The 17,522-nt window shown below is 36.2% G+C and overlaps 2 protein-coding genes across 3 annotated transcripts; one reads left to right on the forward strand and one right to left on the reverse strand.

Annotated features, from left to right (window-relative positions):
• Nucleotides 1–156: 156 nt before the first annotated feature.
• Nucleotides 157–5,779, forward strand: LOC128865077 (SWI/SNF-related matrix-associated actin-dependent regulator of chromatin subfamily B member 1). Of its 2 annotated transcripts, XR_008454741.1 has the most exons (4): nucleotides 157–590; nucleotides 662–969; nucleotides 1,030–1,630; nucleotides 5,582–5,779. XR_008454741.1 is itself a non-coding variant. In XM_054105028.1 (3 exons), the coding sequence occupies exons 1-3, from the start codon at nucleotides 319–321 to the stop codon at nucleotides 1,560–1,562; spliced, it is 1,113 nt and encodes a 370-aa protein (XP_053961003.1). In that variant the 5' UTR covers nucleotides 157–318; the 3' UTR covers nucleotides 1,563–1,739. The 2 variants fall into 2 exon arrangements, 1 of the variants encoding a protein (XP_053961003.1); XM_054105028.1 differs by lacking the exon at nucleotides 5,582–5,779 and having other exon boundaries at nucleotides 1,030–1,739.
• Nucleotides 5,780–10,091: 4,312 nt separating this feature from the next.
• Nucleotides 10,092–12,865, reverse strand: LOC128865088 (uncharacterized). The gene is made up of 3 exons (XM_054105043.1): nucleotides 12,559–12,865; nucleotides 12,376–12,501; nucleotides 10,092–10,406 (listed from the first exon to the last, which is right to left on the reverse strand). Exons 1-3 carry the CDS (start codon nucleotides 12,700–12,702, stop codon nucleotides 10,194–10,196), a joined length of 483 nt encoding a protein of 160 aa, XP_053961018.1. The 5' UTR covers nucleotides 12,703–12,865; the 3' UTR covers nucleotides 10,092–10,193.
• Nucleotides 12,866–17,522: the final 4,657 nt, after the last annotated feature.

Below are 17,522 nucleotides of genomic sequence, written 5' to 3' on the forward strand. Positions count from 1 at the left end.
TTCGTTAGTTTTTTTAGTCTAAATGCCCCAAATCTCAATATTACCAATTCATTCACATGTAATTTAATAATTTTTTAAAGGTGGTATTTATTTACAATCAATTGAGAGATAAATTTTATAGTCTATAGCGCCATTAAGGATGGAAAATATAAACTTGGCTGCACTACACGTATTTGACACTGCGCCGCCATTATACTGTACAATTAAATGTTTAGTTTTTAGACTTTGTTAGTATAGAAAATTGTATAAGGAAAAATCACAGAAGACATTCTTTCCGTACCAAATAGGCTATAAATTCGTACAAGAATTATTTAATCAATGGCGTTACAAACCTATGGAGATAAGCCTGTGGCTTTTCAGTTGGAGGAAGGCGGCGAATATTACTATGTGGGCTCGGAAGTGGGCAATTATATGCGTTTGTTTCGTGGTATTTTGTATAAAAAGTATCCTGGTATGACGCGGTTAGTACTCTCAAATGAAGAGCGTAAAAGGCTCGCTGATTCTGGCCTGAGTTCGCATATATTGGCCAGTTCAGTATCTTTGCTACGTGCTGTCGAAGTTGATGACATTATTGCTGGGAACGATGAAAAGTAAGTGAATATTGATAAGCATAAGTCCGTTTATGTCGTCATTCAGCTTAATGAATAACTTTGTCAATCAGATATCGAGCGATATCGGTTAACACATCGGAAACACCTCTTCCACGTGAGAGTAAGTCTAAAAAACAACCGCAGTATGTTCCCACTATGCCGAATTCCAGCCATCTGGACGCAGTTCCACAAGCTACACCAATCAATCGCAATCGGGTTCATACTAAAAAAGTTCGCACTTTTCCCATGTGCTTTGATGATACCGATCCAAGTACTAATATTGAAAACGCAGCACAAAAGGAATGTTTAGTACCAATACGTCTAGACATGGAATTGGAGGGACAGAAGTTGCGCGACACATTCACTTGGAATAAAAATGGTAAAATATTAGATATGTTTATATATGAATTTTTTAAACCATTTTGATAATATTTTGCAGAGAGTATGATAACACCAGAACAATTTGCTGAAGTACTTTGTGATGATTTGGATCTAAATCCTATTCCCTTTGTTCCCGCCATTGCACAGGCAATTCGACAGCAAATTGAAGCGTTTCCCAATGAACCACCAATACTAGAAGAAAGTAGTGACCAACGTGTTATTGTTAAACTTAATATTCACGTCGGTAATACCTCCCTTGTTGACCAAGTTGAGTGGGATATGTCTGAAAAGAATAACAATCCTGAGGAATTTGCTATAAAATTATGCGCAGAACTTGGTTTAGGAGGAGAGTTCGTAACAGCAATTGCTTACAGCATACGAGGCCAATTGTCCTGGCACTGTCGTACTTATGCTTTTAGCGAGGCTCCGCTATCAACCATCGACGTTCCCTTCCGAAACCCCAGCGATGCTGATGCATGGGCACCATTCCTTGAAACGTTAACCGATGCTGAAATGGAAAAGAAGATCCGAGATCAAGATCGTAATACGCGCCGTATGCGCCGCTTAGCCAACACGACTACCGGTTGGTAGACTCGACAGCATTAGAATGTATTACTTAACCGAAATATACATTGCAGATATTCCAGTAACAATTAAAGGTACTCTGCTTGTACGCTAAAAATAACAAATGTTATAAATGTACGTAAATGGTATCTCTCTCATTTTATTAATAAATACATATACATATATAGGGAAAAAATAGAATGAAGTTTTCTATGTATATGATATACTTTACAGCATATGAAAATTGTAGGTAGTTGGGGTTTTATTGCCACGCTGTACGTGTGATGCCGTATTTGTGTAATTTTTTCGTGTGTTGTTTGTGTAATTTCTTATTGCATTGTTTACATATTTACATCTCTCTCGTGCAGCTGCACTAATGTGACGTCCCGTACTCTGTGGTGGCCCAATCTTGGTTCTATCATTCTTAGGTTTTATGCGAAGTCCTTTCATGACAAAAATACCCTGAAGATTTTCATTACTTGTCGACAAGCGATGACTTAGAAAAAACTTTGAAATTTAATATTTCTTGTTAGAAAGGTACTTAGCGCAAAACCTATGGTAACTATGGTACTGCATTTGAAAATTATTCTCAGAAAATACCAAACTAGTGTACGGAGTTATCCATAGAAATTATTCGATACTTCTACAACAGCTAATGAGGAAATAATTTGTGCTACTACAATAACCAGAAGAGGTTATGCAACGTCAATATTTCGTTTAGAAAGAAAGCAATAGAAATATTATCTTTTTGAAGTGAAAACTTCTTTAGAATCGTTGGGAGTGATTTGAGAAAAAGTGAAACGAAAAAAGCGACACTCTTGGCTACGAATATTACATATACACGTAGCGACGAACTAAATAACTTTTAGGCCAGCGCAAACAGCATGGCGCGATAGCCGAGCGGCTAGCAATGTGAGCTTCCGATCCAAAATCCTTGGTTCGAATCATAAGAAAAAAATTTTTTTTATACAGTTATTTTATTTTTTTATTTTATGATATGTTTATGAGGAGCTTTTTTTCATGGCAGAAATACACTCGGTGTTTTGCCATTGCCTGCTGAGGGGTGAGCGCTATTAGAAAAATAGTTTTCCTTAATTTTGGTGTTTTCACCGAGATTCGAACTGACGTTCTCTCTGTGAATTCTGAATAGTAGTCACGCACCAACCCATTCGGCTACGGCGTTTGTTTAATTTTACTGATGCAAAAATGAGGAAAAATATATGAATAAAGTTTGCTTACTGTTTACACATTTTCCAAAGGTGACGGAGAACCAAAAAAAAAGTCGATTTTCAAACAAATACGAGTGCATATGTGTAATTGTGTTAGAGTTTCGGTCACGCCCCAGCAAAACCTGCGTGCATATGTGTTTGTAACATTCAAAAAAATGTAATTGTGTTAGAGTTTCGGTCACGCAGGTTTTGCTGGGGACGCTCATAATAGCAACCGCGTGTGTATTTTTATATTCGTAAATATTTTCATTTTTAAATATTTACCGCAATTATGCCGAAAAATAATGCAGAAAAGTGTCGTGAATATCGACAGAAAAAAAAATCAATAAATAGCATCACGGAATTCATTCACGAAAATTTAATAAAGTATGCACCAGAAGTATCGCGGATACTTAGAAAAGATTACAATAAAGTTCCAATGATTTTAAGTGGCGATTTTAACGTAAATTTTGCATTGGACACAGCGGTTCCTTTAATTGACGTTCTCAATACAACATTCAATTTAAAAATGTGTAACAATCGCACTGAATCGACAACACGATCAAAAACAACCATTGACGCGGTATTTCAAAGACATGTTGACAACATCGAAACCAAAGCATTTGTATCATATTTTAGCTATCATAAGCCACTCGTATCATTTGTTGAAATTGAAAACATTGAGGATGAATAATAATAAAATGAAGAAAATAAAATATGAACTTTATAGCAATATTATAATGAACCTATAATTATCTTGCTCCTAATGCTGCTTTCGTCTTATTCTCTCTCAGTTTGTTTTACGGAAGGTTTCACTTCTATCGCGTCTAACCGTTAGACTGGTGTTTTTTTTTTAATATAAAACTTCCTATATGCCCATAAGTTGCACGGCAAAACTAAATTAAAATATTTTATATCGTACTTTATGCAGGTTTTGAAGTCGATCTCCACGTCTCGCGCTTACATTTAAACTTGTTTCATCTATTGGGGGAAAAACGGAAAAACTGAATAAAAAAGTGCAACTTAAAAGATAAGTTGAATATGGTAAAGTAAAATCGCTCAAAGTTGCATTCAGGTTACGGTTACTGTGGATGCATATGGTGACGAATTCGTTCGAGTACTTGTTTTCCAACGAAAATTTTTACTTTGGATCGGGATTGAACGTCAGAAAAATTCGAAGGTTCTAATGAATTTGAGTCGCCGTTGCATGGACGGCTGGGATATCCTATGCAGTTGAATTTTCCATAACGTTGTGGAAATTTGGAATATCAACATAACATTTCGAAGTTACAAAAGGATACTTTTGGCCTTCTGTTTAAACTCTGTTCTTTGTATAGTTAGAAGGCCGAAAAAAGCGAATTTTCCAGAATTTTTTCTAAGAAAACTTTTAAATTTATTTTGTTATGGGATATTATGTTATAATTTTTTACTGTATTTTAAGACTACTATATCTCTGAACTGGATCCTATGAAATTAAAAAACCAAAAATAATTCGTTAAAGTAATGTCAAATCTACTAATTAATCGAAGAATTGGAGAAAATAATTTTTTTTTGCAGAATAACGGGTTCTAAAAAATATCGATTTTTGATCAACATTTCGGCCTTAAATTGTGAACAAAAAAAATATTTATCGTGCTTATCATTTAATCCCTATATCTAATCTGTGTGAACCTTTTAGAGAAGGAGACTATTGAGTGTTTTTTTTGTAAATGGCCGGGTTTGGCAGCTAGACGATTAAGGTCACTGGGTGCTTCTTTTCTTGACAGCCTGGGGCAGTGCTCCAACCTAAATCTTATCAACCTTCCCCTTTACATAAACAGCTCTGGTTGGCTGTAGATATCTGCAAGTTAGAGGTCTCATAGGGGAAGCAAAACGGCGCTACTTGGGTAGTGCCAGTCTAGTACTTAATCCATTGAAATGCGTTTATAAGTTCCATCCTTTCTATGAAAAAACCGAAGCACCAATCGCAGAAAACTGACAGTAAGAGTGCTACTAAGAGTTAGAGCTTAAAAGTGAATGTATTTTAATATAATAAATAGTTTCATTTAAAGGGTAACCTGATGTTTCGCTGATAAAAACCGTAAACTTTAATGAACTTTGCAAAGCAAGTTCAAGCTCAAACAACCTATGGTTGATAAATGTCAAAATAATTGAAGGTTAATGCATTAGTGGGGAATATTCAGTATAACGCCGCACGCTTCAAAAAAAGAAGGATGTAAAGGAGGGATAAAGGGCCATCCTAAAACCGACAACCGCACCCTCCGGGAGCTTACAGTTTTTAAGTAATTTATTGGGCAAACTGTAATTTAGCGAAAGGCTCGTGTTGCCAGACACCCCAGAACACAATGAAGTGTGTTAGAATTTTACAGTGACGTTGACTAGAAGGGTGTTTGTAAATTTTTAGAATTTTTACATATTGATTCTTATTCGATCCAATTCACTGACTCACCATCTCGGCAGTCAATATTCTACGTGTGGGCAGTGCCCGCGCTCTGGATTGTTTAAAAACATAGTTTGATTTATACAATAAGAGGAAAGAAGGAAGGAATAAAAATATACAAAGCTTGAAGGTTTGTTATATAGAAATATACGACATTACCCTACAATTATATCTTCTATAGATTATGTGAAAAAAATTCTGTTAAAACAGACCTGTTAAAACATATATGTATATAGTAGATTGTATTTACCCTTTCACGTGGTAGCATGAAAATTTGACTATAGATTAATGTATAAATAAATAATTAAGGAATAAATAAACAATGTTTTATCTGACTTATTAAATAAATATTGTGAAGGCTAAACCTAGTTTCACTGTAATTTTACCTTTTTTTTTAGTCTGTGGAAGGCGAAAACCACGAAAAGGCTGTTGAACTTCTTAAGCAAGCCATTGGATCTGTGAAGCTTATTGTTCGGTACACCCCTAAAGTATTAGAGGAAATGGAGTTGCGATTTGATAAGCAACGTACCACACGTCGTCGCCAGTGATTCCGAAAGCGAGAGAACTTTGGTAAATCGGGCAAAATAGTTTTATAAGTGAAACGTTAGTTGAAATTTGATTTCAGTATTTATTGTAATTATTTTGATTAAAGATCAATAAACTTCCAAGTAATATAAATAAATTTGCTATTGGGCACTCAATAATGATAGATGACGAGGTTTGGCCATTCGAAGCAAAATTGTTAGAATAACTTCGGCTTCCACGTTATGGGGGATTCTGCAACAGGATTTTGCCCGCTTCTCTTACACGTTTTCTTACTATTTTCCATTCACTCATCGTTCGGCGGCCGCCGTAGCCGAATGGGTTGGTGCGTGATTACCATTCGGAATTCACAGAGAGACGTCGGTTCGAATCTCGGTGAAAGCAAAATTAATAAAAAAAACATTTTTCTAATAGCGGTCGCCCCTCGGCAGGCAATGGCAAACCTCCGAGTGTATTTCTGCCATGAAAAAGCTCCTCATAAAAATATCTGCCGTTCGGAGTCGGCTTGAAACTGTAGGTCCCTCCATTTGTGGAACAACATCTACACGCACACCACAAATAGGAGGAGGAGCTCGGCCAAACGCCTAACAGAAGTGTACGCGCCAATTATTATTTTTTTTTTTTATCGTTCAGAAAGCAACAAACTAAGTCGAGCAATAGCTGCGTTGATTATTTCTTATATCAGCAACACAATCTCAGTTTTTCCCACATTACGTCAGCAAATCAACTGATTCCTTCAAAATCACTGGGAGCTAGTTAACGGTCTGATTTTACCACACCTTTTGAAATCTCTTCGCCGTATTGGGCACTGACATATATTTATTACTTATTTAGATGTTTTTAACCAATGACAAAACCCAGGTACAACTAAGTAAAGCAAGTGCTCTGCACAAGATGTGGGTGTAAAAGCAAACTGAGGAATTTATTGAAAGAAAATAGTCTGCGGTAGTAACCGAATTGTTTTTGCCTGACTACTAATCGGATGGTGCCGGATTCAAAGCTTGTGAATATAAGTACAATATTTTATATACAATAAGAACAAAAATTTTTCATCGGAACATCGTCGAACATAATATCCAAATCGAGGAAATCCTGAACTGAGGTGAGCTGGTGAGTTGTATTAATGGGTATGAATGGGAGAGTTGTATGAATGGGATTTGAAGTTTTAAAAAAGACATATGAAAAAATACACATGGAAGCATAACTTCCTTTAGTGCCGCACTTAAAGTGAAAAGTGTTTGGCATTGGAAAGGAGGTGTGGCACCTCCCATACAAACTTAAATTTCATAGCGAGTGTACAAAATAAATGAATCTTCCGCAATTTCAAAATCTTAAACCAATTCGTATAGATCGCTGCCAAGGAAAAAAAACACATTTTATCACAATGAGGTGTATTGTCCAATTCGAATTGGATAAAACTTATTATTTAAACTATCGTTTGGAATAGGTTCGAATCTCTGTGAAACACCAAAATTAAAAAAGTTTTTGCCAATAGCGGTCGCCCCTTGGTAGGCAATGGCAAACCTCCGAGTGTATTTCTGCCATAAAAAAGCTGTAAATAAAAAATATCTGTCGTTCGGAGTTGGTTTAAAACTGTAGGTCCCTCCATTTGTGGAACAACATTAAGACGCGCACCACAAATAGGAGGAGGAGCTCAGCTAAACATATAAAAAGGGCGTAAGCGCCAATTTTTGATATATATAATTGGCTATTGTTCCGCTATGGTTCCGTTTATTTCTAGAAATTTAAATTTTACAAGTACATATCTATACTAATATTATAAAGAGGAAAACTTTGTTTGTTTGTTTGTTTGTAACGAATAGGCTCAAAAACTACTGGACCGATTTTAAAAATTCTTTCACCATTCGAAAGCTACATCATCCACGAGTAACACGGATTACATTTTATTTTGGAAAAAAATAGGGTTCCGTAAGATATTTGGATTTTTCGGACACAAACTGAAAAAAATCATATATATAAAATAAAGTCAACTTTTTGTGTGTGTTCGCTAACCGGCCGCGTCTGCACCGAATTAAACCAAACTTACCCACATTGTTAAGAAGGTATTGAAGATGGTTTCCGTATAGTTTGGATACCTATTGGTGGATAGGGCTCGAGATATAGGTCAAAACGTGGACCCGGGTAACCTTCGGATGTGTATGTACAATATGGGTATCAAATTGAAGCTGTTGGTGAATGCTTTAGTACAGAGTATTTTTCATGCCGCTCCGTGACTAGGGTCTCGAGATAGAGACCAAAACGTGGACCCTAGAATGTGTTTGTACAATATGGATATCAAATTGAAGCTGTTGGCGAATGCTTTAGTACAGAGTATTTTTCATACCGGTCCGTGACTGGGGTCTCGAGATATAGGTCAAAACGTGGACCCGGGTAACCTTTGGTTGTGTATGTACAATATGGGTATCAAATGAAAGCTGTTGATAAGTTCTTTAATACGGGGTAATTTTCATACCTATTGATGACTAGGGTCTCAAAATATATGCCAAAACGTGGACCCGCCGTGTCTTTGAACCGAATTAAACCAAACTTACACACATTGTTAAGTAAGTATTGAAAATGGGTTTCGTAAAGTTTGGTTGGAGCACTGGCAACGGGTACAGCGTTCTTTTGAACCAGCCATAATGTCGCTTACTTTTTTAACGCTTGGGGCGGAACTGAACTGTCAAATTGACAGTGTGAGTTACAATGGGTCAATATTTCTTTCTGATTTGGATGCCATAAGGAAAAAACGTAAGTGCAACATGTAAAAATTGTTTGTGAATTTTTTTGGAGTGGATTTTGGAACAGTGAATAATTTCTTACGAAATTTGAGAATTTAATGTGAAATCCGAATGAAATTATGTGTTCGTGAAAAAAAAAATTTTTTCGTTTTTTTTTTTTGAAAAATATAAATGGATAATGGTTAAAAACCTCCAATGCTTAATAAAACATATAAATTGAAACGAAAAATTCATGGATGATCAGGAAAAAAGACGATTGTTTATTCATATGCGTTGATTTGAAATTTAAAAACAATCTTCTTTTTTCCTGATTTTCAATTTATATTTTATATTTACTCAAAAACAAATAGAAAAACAAAAAATATTGTTTATGCCAAAGCGCTTGAATAAAGAATAAAGAAATAAATAATACGAAAATCATATATTTTCTGTTCTAAACCATATCTATTCTCTTTTAGTGTGCCCAGCGAAGGGGGCCGGGTTTGCTAGTTACAAATATAAATAATAAACAAATACTCACCGCGATGCGTTCTCCCACTTCTCTGGCTGACCGGCGACTACTTTAAGAATGTTTTCGTCATGTTTATATACAATTTTAAATAAACGGTTGCACAAATTGCATTTACCCTACATTAATATAAGCAGCGAGAGAGGCGGAGAAACGCATCCCGGTTTACAAAAACGTTGGTTATATACACAGCAAATTTATAATTACAAACGCCGAATAACATAAATAACTGCGCAACTGAATATGGGGGACTCCGCAACAACCTTTAAGGTACTTGACCACCTTGGAAAGCTAAAAAGTACAACATATTCAATAATTTTTTTTTCATGTTCTGTATAATATATTAAAATAAATTTTTTTTTTAATTTTTATTTAGAGCTTATATAATACAAAAAAAATTGATTTATTAAAATTTCTTTTTTTAACATATATCCAGGAGGCGCCAAAGTCGAGGCCTGAAGAAAATCATGTCTTGCGGCGGACAGTTAATCTTAGAAATGGTAATTCTAAAACAAAAGAGAGAAACAAAATTTTCAAAAGGAAGGTTCCTTGCGTGAGAATTTACCACAAACTGACAAAAAAAAAAATAATAAAAAAATGGCGGATGTTTGAAAAAAAGTTAAGAAAACACCCCTGTTTTTCACAATGTTATGCTTAAAAAGCAATACTTTATTAACTTTTTTTTTGCAAAATGTGGTAAATTGGCATACAAAACATCTTAACAAATAAAACAAGACCAAAATCATTAAAATCGGCTTAGCAGTTTCGGAGATAAAGTGTCCGCCATTCGAAAAAAAGTCATTTCTGGAAAAACGCGTTTAAAGTTAAAACTTGCTATTTTCTTTCAGCTGAGTCAGCAAGTAATGAGTGCAGGATGCGCCTGCACATTTTCACTGATTTCCCTTTGTTAGAATTCGAATTTAAAAAAACAGTTTCAGGTGATGATTTTTAAAAGTATAAGGATTGAAAAAATGTAAAAAAAAAAAATTTAATTTTTTGAAACTTATAAGGTGGTCAAGTACCTTAATGAATGCGCCTTGCAAGATTCTGACCTAAACCTTTTTTTGTTCTCTCTACCAGAATCATTGCCGAGCACAATTAAAAAAAAAATTGTAATTTGATGGTGAAAATAGTAGTTTTATTTTCGATCTGGGAAGTTTGCAACTACGTCAACGTATTTTTTTTTAAATAGTTTTAAATATCATAAAATAATTATTTCTATGACGGGTGATTATGTTCAGTTAACTCTTGCGTAATACCAGGCAATGGCACTTGAGATGAAACGGATGTAGATATTTGCACCGCATTAGTCATTGTATTTGAGTCCGGAACGGATGATTGCTCTGATCTAGAACCGTTGGTTTCACAAATTTCATCTTCAGAAACATCTGTACTTGAAACATCGCCGACGTTACACAATGGTTTTTGGGTCTGAAATAATGAACAGTAACACAATAGAATAGAAACAAAATAATTTACTGATAGGACGAATTTTATATTTAAAAATATCCTTTAATGTGCACATGCCAATTCAATAATATTTGTTGATATATGTTTCAGAAGCTTTACTGATCATACTCATGCAAGTCTAGGGTTTCAATATTCGTACAAGGTTGTGCTTACACCAGGCTGTATTTAGTAGTCTGAAGATCTTTATATGATGGATAAACAATACATCGCAGATGTTTCGTTTATTTGGGAAGGAATATTGCAGCACGCAGAAAAGTTTATTCAGCAGCTCTTATTGTACTAGGACCATATTTTTATTCCCGCGTCCTTGTGCCCACATAACGGTACAAGAACGTGACAGATATGTAATTATACAAGTATATAAACATTTTTACAATTTTTGAGAGTTGGTGTTGGAAGATAATTAAAAAATTCTCTGGTTCGTCAATTTAGAAGCAGATTTGAGAAAAATGCCCTTTATTTAGTCTGTCAAATAGAAGCGTGACCGCGACAACTCAACTACGGGTCCATTTTGAATCTAACAAAAAGGTTTGAATGGCTTATAATATTCGTTCTAGGCAATAAAATCTATAGTCACTTCCATTAGCGACAAAGGCTTCACTAATTTACGATATAATATAGTTTTTTAGGCCAACCCGCAATTTAATTTTTTAATTTAGCATGAATTTTATAAAGGAAATTTCCATAAAAATTTAACGTTTCTTACACACGAATTTTCAATCTCGCAAGTCCTATTTATTTTATAACTAACTCTTTTTCTAAGTCCATCTAAAAAAAATGCTAAAATTTCCCATTTTTCGTTGGGAGTGAATTTTTTTCACAAAATGTGCAAATAAATTTGTGGTACTGTAACTCTCTCGGAGAAATATTTACGACTACGTTTATTATATTTTATTTTATATATTAACTTCTCGAGTTGTCATCCGTTAGCGAGTGACGAACAGATGAAGCCACTGGCAAAAAGAAACATACGTTGGCAAAACTGGAAAAGAGCAACAAAAGTTGTCTAATGCAACGCGCAGTCATTAAAAGTGGTGGCACTAGACCAACAACAATGTTTTGTACGTTTGATTGTCAAGCAGAAAATAAAAAATTCCCGCTGTTTCATTCTGGATTGACAGCCACATGGACAAGGCGAAAGATAAAAACAAATCGGCCGAATTACCTATACGACCTTTAATAGATTCGCCTTGGTCTAATGAGACTTTGCTTAATATCAGAAAAGAGAGATGACAGCTATACCAGAGCTAATGGCGAATCCTGCTCGATAACTTTGTTGTTGCTTTCACATGTAAATTTTTGTCAAGCGAGAGGAACCAAAACGTAGCTAGCCCAAAAGTGGCGAATCGAAGATCCCTCTGATAAAATTATTCCATGTATTCTATCTCGTAAATAATGCTGTCAGGCCTCGCAACTCACCCCTCCTCGGTCTGAGAAGGAATTTAGCAATTTCAGGAGACACTTGAATGTTTGCAAGTGTCAGTAATGCATCCATGATTACCAGGAAACTTAACGTTTCCACGACAGTCGGTTCTACGTTACCGAAACGACCCGGATTTATATCCGGCCAAGGTATGTAAGTATGCGGAATGTTTATGCTGCTACAACAACAACAACAACCAGGAAACTTAAATAATACCATTCTCTAATTTTGTTTTGTTGGTGCTTCTCTTGTTAATAAAAACCCACTTTGTAATAAAACTTTTACTAATACAAAGTTTGATATTTCTGTAATTTCTTCACATTGGGTTCAACCGAGAATCCGTGGAGCCACCAAAGAAAAAAAACTGGATGGCGAGCTTACAAATTTTGTGTAGTAATATGGATCCACCCCAATCTGTTTTCTATTAGAAAAGCAAATGAAGTGCCCATATGACAATGCATGAAATAGCACTAACTCATTAGGAAACATGCCACCTAAGTAATGTACCTGATTAATTCGAATAAAGTTTCCTTGCTTTATTCGCGTTAAGCGCATTAACAAATCGTAATGTTGCTCCACTCTTCGTAAACAAGTTTCACATATAGTTTTAGGCAAGGGATCCGTAGGTGAAATCTGAAAATACGAATATTCCACACCATATTTGCTTTAAATAATTTTCAATAAACATACGGTAATTGGCAAATACCCGTTGATCTTCTCCACCAAACACAGCTTCCTACCCTGGTCTCCATATATATGAATTACAATTCTGTGCATTTCGGAGCAAAGACGACAAAGAAATCCTGATATGCAAGCTCTATCTATGCTACCCATATCCTTAAACAACGGCTATAGTACCGCGGTAAATAACTTTAAAATTATTATTACAAAATTAAACCTAATGTATTTTTTATTACGATAATTCAATACTACTTCTAAATTTACCCAGTCAAACAAAATAGTCAATAAGAATACTACCCTTTAATCGATCCACACACGGTAAAAACGTTGACATCATCCACAAACTTTTAAAACCAAATAGCGGGTACCAGCTGGTTGAGTAATATAATAAATTCTGCTATCCTGTTCCAATTAAGCGAAAGTAATTATAATTATAATTAATATTTAGTTGGTCAAATTCTATTTTGTAAACTATTAGAAAAAAATGGAGAAAATTTAAATTAGCTGATTAGCGTTTTCTTTTTTCAGTAAACGTACAATTCGTGTATGAAACGCATATAGCTCTTATGAATGCCTGGTATTTACTCCTTTCAACGAAGTTTGCTGTTTCCTTTGCACATACCAAATGCGCTAAACGCTCGTCGGTCGCCATATCCGCATTTGTGTACATAAATCTCATAGTTTCACCCAAAAAGATAGTGCAGCTTTTGGCCGCCGCCATGTCTGAATAGTTCTGCTGCTAACCCCTTGATCATTGGTAATCCGTCGACAACCCCTGGGCTCGGAACCCACAACGTAAAAATCCTTCTCCAATGAAAATCAAAACGAAGCCGCGGATGAGAACTGCTTATTCTGATAGGGAATCATAGTCCTTAGGATTTGAGTGTATGCACCTGGAATGTCCGGTCCCTTAATGGGGAAGGTTCCTCTGCTCGGCTGGTCGATGTCCTCGTAAGAGCAAAGGCTGGCATCGCTGTCATTTAATAGTTGGACGAGGCAAGGCAAGAAGAAACTTGGACATTGCGACATCCACTACAGCTGCCATGGAAAGGAGCGCAAATTCGGTGGTGGATTTACAATGAAAGGGAGACTTTGTCACCAAGTTCCTTCGTTCAGTCCGGAGAACGAGCCTCTCGCAATAATCCCCGTCAAACCCATTCATTTGCGCCCACGTCGTGACGGCAGCAAGGACGATGAGGCCAAAAATTTCTGTTCTGCTATCCCCACCACGAAATAAAAATTCCATGACGACTTCAATGCCATGATGGGCAAGGAGGGAATTTGTGGACCCACAGTCGGATAATTCAGCCTGCACAACGGAACATTCGCGATTCGTGAGAGGTAGCACTGCTCTCGGAGAGTACTACCCAACAATCCAGCATGCACGAGCAAAGGAACAACATTTCTCATTCCCCAAGTACTGCCGAAGAAGGAATCGGATTTCCGTACGCCCGAAAAAATAGTTGGTACGACTAGGAATGTCTTTCTGCCGCGGAAAGAAAGGATGCTGCATATACATAGGGCCACTCCATGGCGGCGGGGAGCTGGTAAGGTGCATGCGAAATATGGTCGAATGAAAATATGCCTGCCGATTGGAATTTAAGTGTGCTCTACCCAATCCATAAAAAGGGTGACTCTGCAATCTTTCCAATTAGATGGGGTTTTACCCTTCTAAATATTGTGTATAAGATTCTAGTGAGCGTATTGTGTGAAAGGCTGAAGCCCACCATCAACCAACTGATTGGTCCTTATCAATGAGGCCTTAAACCTGGAAAATTCACAATCGACCAGAATTCACAATACGACAGGTCTTGGAAAAGACCCACGAAACGAGAATCGACACACACCATCTCTTTCTCGATGCCTGAATTTGGTGCCTTCGGAAAACTAATACGGCTATACAAAATGACGCTGCCCAATACCAGCAGCACCGTCCGACCACACGAGGTTCCAGACACGGTGACTCGCTGTCTTGTAACTTATTTAACCTGATGCTGGGAAAGATCGTGAGAGCCATAGAACTTAATCGCTCAGGCACTATTTTTTATAACAGCGTTATGATTTCAAGGTTGTAAGAGACTGCGTTTATTTAGGACCCAGCATTAACACCGATAACATTGTCAGCCTTGAAATCCAACGTAGAACCTCTCTTGCCAACAAGTGCTACTTTATACCAAGTAGGCAAATGAGTAGTAAAGTCCTCTCTCTACGAACAAATCTAACACTCTATAAGGCTCTCATCATGCCTGTCCTAACGTATGACACAGAAGTTTGGAGGATGGCAATATCCGATGAGGCGTCCTTTGGCGTGTTTGAGAGAAAGATTCTGAGGAAGATTTTTGGAACTTTGCACGTTGGTGACGGAGAGCATCGCAGACGATGGAACGCAGAGTTATATGAGCTTTACGACAACATAGTCATAGTGCTACGAATAAAGATCCAGCGGCTTATTTGGCTGAGACATGACGTCCGAATGGATGCAAACGCACCGGCTCTGAAAGTATTTGATGCGGTACCAGCTGGTGGTAGCAAAGGAAGAGGAAGGCTTCCTCTGAGTTGGAAGCATCTGATGGAGAGAGACTTAATTTCAATTGGTGTGTCCAACTGCGCCGGATAACACGAGAACGAAACGACGGGGCGTTAAACTCGGCCGATATACAACGAGGCCGAGGTTGTGTATCGTCAACTTTCACCTTTAACTGCAGTTTGAACTCTTTCATTCAGTCGGTAAATAGGGTCGCCATGGATTTAGTTGGGGGAAAGCTGTAGATTCACTTTTGAGCACTAGTCATTTTGGCAGCTTGCGTAGCCGTCTTGTAGCTATCACCCTAAAGTAGTTTTCTCTGATTTGTTTAAATAACATATTTTGTAGTTATTTAATTAACGTTACAAATTAGATATTGATAAAAAGAGAAAGACTCTTGGAGTCGATTTGTTATAATTATAGCTGGTTTTAACACTTTCTAAATAATATATTGTTGGGCATGTTTTCATAAACAATATTTAGTGACGTAAATACAGGAAATAAATAAACCGTTGAGTGTAAATGTATGTGTACATTATTTTTTGACGTGATAACGTCTTACAATTCGATTTAACAGGCTGCACGCACGAAAACATGTGACGTTACCTTGCTCATTAGTGTTACCTTGCTCATATGTCGTTACCTTGCTCATTAGTGTTACCTTGCTCATATGTCGTTACCTTGCTCATTGCCGTTACCTTGCTCATTTGTCGTTACGTTGCTCATTGCATTGAATGAACTGCAAGCGAAAGCGCGGAACGAACGACAAAGCAAACGAACGGCAACGTTCGACATCTTGCTCTCTCCTACTTAAGTGAGCGTATATATGTATGTATATGCGCATATGTACATATATAAATTCACGTATTGGTATTTGCATATGCCTTCTTATTGATTATTATTAATTTGATTCACTTGAAGAATTAAAAATAAAACCAAGTTTGTTAATAGTACCTGTTTTTTTAATGTTATTATTATTAATTTTTTTATTATATTGTATATGAAGGAAAAAATGTATGGTAATATTTACCACATACCTTATAAGATATGTTGTATAGTAATATATGTATATAAACATGCATATGCATATACAATTTCGCGCAATTTTCAAAGAGAATAAATCTATATGTAAAGATGCAAACAAATCATATGGACATATCAAATATACGAATCTATTCCGTAGGCAAGCAAATGTAAGCTAATGTGCTTGAACTGCAAGCGAGAGCGCGGAACGAACGACAAAGAGCACAATCGGCCCCCGCGTTCGGCAACGTTAGACATCTGGCTCTGTCCTACTTGAGTGATCATATATATGTATGCATTTGTATATAAATTCACATACTTGTATTTGCATATGCCTTCCTCCTGTGTGCATGGTACTCGTAATGAACCATTTCTCTGTTGAGAATAAACGATGATAGGAAAAATAGGAAATGAAAGGGAGTGTTTCAAGTGTAATGTGTCTTGAGAAAGTCAAATCGATGATGATGTCTCTTAGTGTTGTGGACTTATTAACGCCTGATACACAATCGAAATTGAAGATGTCTTTCATGAATTTGATAAATGTTTCGTAATTTTTCACGTTTGTGTAAATGTAACTTGACCTATTCCATTGCAATTCCATTTACCTCCTCCTCTATATCCATACAAAATATCTATCAAACAAATAAAATTAAAATTTTGTTTTGAAAATTGCAACCATTCCATCAATATTTTCTTATGACGTTGTCACGTTAAACTATCGTCAGTAAACCGACTTTACAGACAACCTCTTTTTTTGTCTTATTCCTCGCCTTCTATTTTCCCTACTTCTTTTCTTTTGTTTACTTTCTGTAGTGACGTCACGGCCAATGGGATGGTGCAAACTTGTTTTATGTTATCTTTCTTGAAAAGATTGTCATCGCCGATTGCTAATAATATGGAGAAGCAAAAGATATAAAATCAATATTACAAAGTTTTGGAATTCTAAGAACATTTAAATCCATTTCACGTATATGTTGCTTACACGTAATTGTTTTATGCAATGCAATGTAATCACATTTTTTTACGAATGGACTCACAACTCTCTCATTGTCTTCGTCATTCTCTATGAATTTTCGACGACAGTAAATACGGCAAATGATCTGATTTGATATATTTTGGAAATTTAGTAAGTTTCATTAATGTATTATTATAATCTACGTTTCACTAAAATGTTACCTAATAAAAGAGAGCTGTCTTCATAAATGTCGGGACGCCTAGGCTACTCAAAACAATATTTTTTTTCTTGACAGCTAATAGGTATTTTCCATTGTCTTAAGAACATTCTCTTGTATAATCTGAAGGTGAGTAAATACCAAATACTTGTCCCGGTTATTCAAGTTCTACATATGGCCTGTGGAAGTTGATCTCTGTAAACAGCTGTTAAGTTAAATCGATTTGCATCACTACTCAAACGATTATTTTTCGA

The sequence above is a fragment of the Anastrepha ludens genome, chromosome 2 (genome assembly GCF_028408465.1).
Source record: "Anastrepha ludens isolate Willacy chromosome 2, idAnaLude1.1, whole genome shotgun sequence".
In the NCBI taxonomy this organism is placed as follows: domain Eukaryota; kingdom Metazoa; phylum Arthropoda; class Insecta; order Diptera; family Tephritidae; genus Anastrepha; species Anastrepha ludens.

Coding starts and splice junctions, on each gene's coding strand:
- LOC128865077 (XM_054105028.1), top strand. CDS start 319: ATGGCGTTACAAACCTATGGAGATAAGCCTGTGGCTTTTCAGTTGGAG. Junction 591..661: donor ATTGCTGGGAACGATGAAAA/GTAAGTGAATAT, acceptor TTTGTCAATCAG/ATATCGAGCGATATCGGTTA. Junction 970..1,029: donor ATTCACTTGGAATAAAAATG/GTAAAATATTAG, acceptor AATATTTTGCAG/AGAGTATGATAACACCAGAA.
- LOC128865088 (XM_054105043.1), bottom strand. CDS start 12,702: ATGGGTAGCATAGATAGAGCTTGCATATCAGGATTTCTTTGTCGTCTT. Junction 12,502..12,558: donor ACGGGTATTTGCCAATTACC/GTATGTTTATTG, acceptor TCGTATTTTCAG/ATTTCACCTACGGATCCCTT. Junction 10,407..12,375: donor ACTTTATTCGAATTAATCAG/GTACATTACTTA, acceptor TCATTATTTCAG/ACCCAAAAACCATTGTGTAA.